At 45.0% G+C, this 6,000-nt stretch overlaps 1 protein-coding gene across 48 annotated transcripts in view; it reads left to right on the top strand.

The window, feature by feature from the left end:
• Positions 1-2,048: 2,048 nt before the first annotated feature.
• Positions 2,049-6,000, top strand: part of lrrc69 (leucine rich repeat containing 69) — a 28,446-nt gene continuing 24,494 nt past the window's right edge. For all 48 annotated transcript variants that reach the window (XM_052472955.1, XM_052472945.1, XM_052472940.1 and 45 more), the window contains exons 1-5: positions 2,049-2,264; positions 2,412-2,538; positions 2,659-2,731; positions 4,257-4,452; positions 4,663-4,734. In XM_052472955.1, coding sequence (XP_052328915.1) covers positions 2,088-2,264; positions 2,412-2,538; positions 2,659-2,731; positions 4,257-4,452; positions 4,663-4,734 — 645 coding nt within the window. In that variant the 5' untranslated portion in view covers positions 2,049-2,087. The remainder of the gene's footprint in view (positions 2,265-2,411; positions 2,539-2,658; positions 2,732-4,256; positions 4,453-4,662; positions 4,735-6,000) is intronic.

Raw genomic sequence — 6,000 nt, 5'->3', positions numbered from 1 at the left:
GCTGCTACTGCTTCCATTAGAATGTTCAGTTCTGTGGAATGGGCCAAGCTGCTACTGCTTCCATTAGAATGTTCAGTTCTGTGGAATGGGCCAAGCTCCTACTGCTTCCATTAGAATGTTCAGTTCTGTGGAATGGGCCAAGCTGCTACTGCTTCCATTAGAATGTTCAGTTCTGTGGAATGGGCCAAGCTGCTACTGCTTCCATTAGAATGTTCAGTTCTGTGGAATGGGCCAAGCTGCTACTGCTTCCATTAGAATGTTCAGTTCTGTGGAATGGGCCAAGCTGCTACTGCTTCCATTAGAATGTTCAGTTCTGTGGAATGGGCCAAGCTGCTACTGCTTCCATTAGAATGTTCAGTTCTGTGTCATGGGCCAAGCTGCTACTGCTTCCATTAGAATGTTCAGTTCTGTGGAATGGGCCAAGCTGCTACTGCTTCCATTAGAATGTTCAGTTCTGTGGAATGGGCCAAGCTGCTACTGCTTCCATTAGAATGTTCAGTTCTGTGGAATGGGCCAAGCTGCTACTGCTTCCATTAGAATGTTCAGTTCTGTGGAATGGGCCAAGCTGCTACTGCTTCCATTAGAATGTTCAGTTCTGTGGAATGGGCCAAGCTGCTACTGCTTCCATTAGAATGTTCAGTTCTGTGGAATGGGCCAAGCTGCTACTGCTTCCATTAGAATGTTCAGTTCTGTGGAATGGGCCAAGCTGCTACTGCTTCCATTAGAATGTTCAGTTCTGTGGAATGGGCCAAGCTGCTACTGCTTCCATTAGAATGTTCAGTTCTGTGGAATGGGCCAAGCTGCTACTGCTTCCATTAGAATGTTCAGTTCTGTGGAATGGGCCAAGCTGCTACTGCTTCCATTAGAATGTTCAGTTCTGTGGAATGGCCCAAGCTGCTACTGCTTCCATTAGAATGTTCAGTTCTGTGGAATGGGCCAAGCTGCTACTGCTTCCATTAGAATGTTCAGTTCTGTGGAATGGGCCAAGCTGCTACTGCTTCCATTAGAATGTTCAGTTCTGTGGAATGGGCCAAGCTGCTACTGCTTCCATTAGAATGTTCAGTTCTGTGGAATGGGCCAAGCTGCTACTGCTTCCATTAGAATGTTCAGTTCTGTGGAATGGGCCAAGCTGCTACTGCTTCCATTAGAATGTTCAGTTCTGTGTCATGGGCCAAGCTGCTACTGCTTCCATTAGAATGTTCAGTTCTGTGGAATGGGCCAAGCTGCTACTGCTTCCATTAGAATGTTCCGTTCTGTGGAATGGGCCAAGCTGCTACTGCTTCCATTAGAATGTTCCGTTCTGTGGAATGAAGACTCCCTGCATACACACAGACTTGCCATCCAAGGAATTCGATAGGAGGAGAGAAAGGCAGAGAGACTGAAAATAATACCACCAACTAACTATGTGAGGACTGAGAGAATAGTTACCATCACAGTGACAAATTGGAAGTAACTTTGTACATCCTTCATCAGTGTTTATGAATACTTCTGAAATCACCATGGAAATGTTGTCTATTAAATATATATTTTGGTGGTGATGTGCTGTTATTTCCTACGACTGCAATATCAAAGGCCGATGGTCTTTTCTGTGTGTACTGTAATGAAACAGCAGGTCTCGAACCCTCGACCTTCTGGCCCGAAGACCAGCGCGCTATCTACTGTGCCCCCCAAAAACGGCAGAGTCGTTATCCGCGTTTATAAACCCAGGGTCGCTGATGGACAATATTGTCTCATACAATCAAATGCTTTTCAATTCCAGTTTCACTTCCCGCTGGAATGACATTCATGCAAAAAAAACGTTACAGCATATTATCCTGTTGAATGTCCATTTTATTTAAATTCAACGTGTGCGCTGAGATTAGGGATATGCTTTTATAGTAGCTAGAATGGTTCTGAAGTTCACACGTTACATTTGTTAAAAGATTTCCAGAAGCAAATAGAAAACCAGACAGGTTTCCAGGAGAGACCGCCAGAGTTCACTAAAGTGTCGCAAATGGGATTACCGTCAATTGACGAGCATCTCGTTTCTATGGGAACCTGCCTACCTTGTAGGGACGCGGTGTTTTTATTCTGTGTAAAAAAAAATCATGGCTAACAATCTGGTTATCAGAGCTTTGAAAGCTAACTCAAAGTCGTTCAATTTGAGCTCCAAGAAAATGACCGAGGTTCCCAAATCGGTTTCGAGATTAACAAATATTTTAACCCTTCATTTGAACAATAACTCTCTTACTTCTCTGCCTGTGGAACTGCAGACGTTACGAAACGTGAGTAACGCAGACCGGGACAGACGTCTATACAAACACCTTGTTAGCTATTAGTACAGTTATGTCTTAAGGTTATTTGACTTGCCTGCCAGCTATTTAACCAATGCATGTATCTTGCTTTTTGTTCTCTTTTCGCATACTGCAAAGTTGACAGAACTCAATTTGGGAAATAATTCTCTGGAGGAGATCCCAGGTGTTCTGAGGTACCTGAACACCTTGAAAAAACTTTATTTGTTTGGAAACCACATTACAAGATTGCCAGCTGAGGTGTTAGGTAAACTATGCTGCTGTCGATATGGATTGAGATGTAAATAGGTACCGTACAGAACCATGATAACCACTCATCGTCATCACACACACGCTCAGATTCATCACTATATATTTTATCTTGCAGAAGGACTTGATAACCTCACTCTCCTCAATCTGAACCACAATCACATCACAGTCCTTCCACCAGAGATTAAAAGGTACCATTTAGTTGACTAACAGCCTAATTGTGATTCATACAGTAAACCTGTATATGACAGAAGAATAGATAATGTAGGTTGTATTTATACAGGCAGCTCAATTAAAAATAAAACAAAGTCCCACGAACCTAATTGGTCTTTTGACCAATCACATCAGCTCTTTTTCAGAGTTGACCTGGCTACCCAGACTCCTTGCTCTGGCCAAACACTACGCTATGCCCACAGACCGTTAGTTGCTTCTCATCAATAAATCTGGATGCAAGCACATTCGGGCCATCTGATTGGTCCAGAAACCAATGGGTTGAACACGTGGGTAATGCAGCGGTTAGCAAATCCGTCATTGATACTCTGATTGGTTAGAGACGATCCAATCGCTGATGATTTTGTTTTGTACATGCTCCTCCTCACCACAAACGACATCATTGATGTTAGTCTCAGACTGTGAAGTATGTAGCGAACCACAGACAGGCTACTGCAGAGCTGATCTGATTGGTAAAAAAAAAAACAATTTAGTGAAATCTCGATGAACCCAGAACTAAAATCTCGAGTCATTTGGTCAGATGGTCAATATTGTTTACACTATTTGGTCTTTTGACCAATCACATCAGATATTTTCGAACCAGTGTAAAAACAAAATGTCAGAATTGGGCTGCATATCTAAACACATTGAGCATCTGACCAAATTACTGTTAGAATTGCGTCAATTTGAATCTGGTATCAGGATAAATATAACATTGAGTCACCGATTGTATACTATGTATTTTTTATTAGCTAAGCAATAAGTGGTAAATGCAACTTTCATATATACGGGCTATACTGTAATATACTGTAATACCACGCAGGGCAGAACAGAGAACTGACAAGATGTATGTAAACAGTATTCTTATACTGTGATAGACATTGTCCCAACCCTTCTTGTTGGCCTATCACAGTAGAGACTGAGCCGTGGTTTAGACTTGCTCAGCCTATTGCAGGCGCTCAGCGGGTCCCCGCCTCTTGGCGCTTCTGTTGATAGATGTTACTGTTGCTTGTGAAGAACATCCAGGCTCTCATGCTCCATACCGTTATCTCGCACCTGGCTCCTGTTATCTAACAAAAGACCGCTTGTTCTCGCAACACCCCGCTCTGAATGTGCCCCCCTCCCAACTCATGGAACAGTTCCCGTCTTCATGCTACTCTGTATTTAATAATAATAATAATAATAATATATGCCATTTAGCAGACGCTTTTATCCACAGTCATGTGTGCATACATTCTACGTATGGGTGGTCCCGGGAATCGAACCCACTACCCTGGCGTTACAAGCGCCATGCTCTACCAACTGAGCTACAGAAAGGCCCACGTCCCTGATACTTTTAACTATGTTTCAAGTCAGCTATGTTGCATAACACATACATACATCCACACAAGGCAACAGCAGATCATATTCAATCACATATATGGTAACAGGGCTATAGTGCGTTCTGGATGAACTGAGATTAGGCTAAATACAGAATTATCTCGTAACCACGTCTTCTTTTCTCAGTCTTTCTAACCTAGAAACCCTCAGTTTACTGGACAACCAGTTGGAGGAACTTCCTGTAGAAATAGGTTTTCTCAAGAAGATGGTTGAGATGAATTTAACCAACAACAAGCTGTCCAGACTGCCCAAACAGATATACAGTTTGTCACAACTGGCCAGATTATATCTGGCCAGAAACAACCTCACAGAACTGCCAGAGGTGGGTGTTGTTCAGGCTCTACTTAATGTTTCATCTTTCTTAGGTTTCATTCTTCATATTTGTTCCTGTGCCACTTTCACTGGCTTTGCTTCAAATGAGGTTACCGATCCTCCACTTTCTTAGGTTTCATTGTTAGTCAGTTTTGCTGAATGATATTGTTTCATGAACTGATGGTTTACTTGTCCTGAAAGCTGTCCTCTTTTCCTTCAGGGTGTTATTGGGCTGATGAAGCTCAGAGTGCTGGATGTGGCTGGAAACCGTTTATCCATGTTTCCTGTCGACGTATGTACCGTTTGTCTTCACCGCAATATTATTTACAACAACAACAAGATATGAAGAGGAGGGAGGACTGACGGTGTTGTCGTCTACAGTTGGTAGAGGAGGGAGGACTGACGGTGTTGTCGTTTCCAGTTGGTAGAGGAGGGAGGACTGACGGTGTTGTCGTCTACAGTTGGTAGAGGAGGGAGGACTGACGGTGTTGTCTTCTACAGTTGCTAGAGGAGGGAGGACTGACGGTGTTGTCGTTCCAGTTGGTAGAGGAGGGAGGACTGACGGTGTTGTCGTCTACAGTTGGTAGAGGAGGGAGGACTGACGGTGTTGTCGTCTACAGTTGGTGAGGAGGGAGGACTGACGGTGTTGTCGTCTACAGTTGGTAGAGGAGGGAGGACTGACGGTGTTGTCGTCTACAGTTGCTAGAGGAGGGAGGACTGACGGTGTTGTCGTCTACAGTTGGTAGAGGAGGGTAGGACTGACGGTGTTGTCTTCTACAGTTGGTAGAGGAGGGAGGACTGACGGTGTTGTCGTCTACAGTTGGTAGAGGAGGGAGGACTGACGGTGTTGTCTTCTACAGTTGGTAGAGGAGGGAGGACTGACGGTGTTGTCGTTTCCAGTTGGTAGAGGAGGGAGGACTGACGGTGTTGCCATCTACAGTTGGTAGAGGAGGGAGGACTGACGGTGTTGTCGTCTACAGTTGGTAGAGGAGGGAGGACTGACGGTGTTGTCGTCTACAGTTGGTAGAGGAGGGAGGACTGACGGTGTTGTCTTCTACAGTTGGTAGAGGAGGGAGGACTGACGGTGTTGTCGTCTACAGTTGGTAGAGGAGGGAGGACTGACGGTGTTGTCGTCTACAGTTGGTGAGGAGGGAGGACTGACGGTGTTGTCGTCTACAGTTGCTAGAGGAGGGAGGACTGACGGTGTTGTCGTTTCCAGTTGGTAGAGGAGGGAGGACTGACGGTGTTGTCGTCTACAGTTGGTAGAGGAGGGAGGACTGACGGTGTTGTCTTCTACAGTTGGTAGAGGAGGGAGGACTGACGGTGTTGTCGTCTACAGTTGGTAGAGGAGGGAGGACTGACGGTGTTGTCGTCTACAGTTGGTAGAGGAGGGAGGACTGATGGTGTTGTCTTCTACAGTTGGTAGAGGAGGGAGGACTGACGGTGTTGTTGTCTACAGTTGGTAGAGGAGGGAGGACTGACTGTGTTGTCTTCTACAGTTGGTAGAGGAGGGAGGACTGACGGTGTTTGCTTCTACAGTTGGTAGAGGAGGGAGGAC

This window comes from Oncorhynchus keta, chromosome 20, assembly GCF_023373465.1.
Source record: "Oncorhynchus keta strain PuntledgeMale-10-30-2019 chromosome 20, Oket_V2, whole genome shotgun sequence".
Classification (NCBI taxonomy): domain Eukaryota; kingdom Metazoa; phylum Chordata; class Actinopteri; order Salmoniformes; family Salmonidae; genus Oncorhynchus; species Oncorhynchus keta.
Note: the sequence above shows the minus strand (reverse complement) of the source record. Positions and strands in the feature narration are given on the sequence as shown.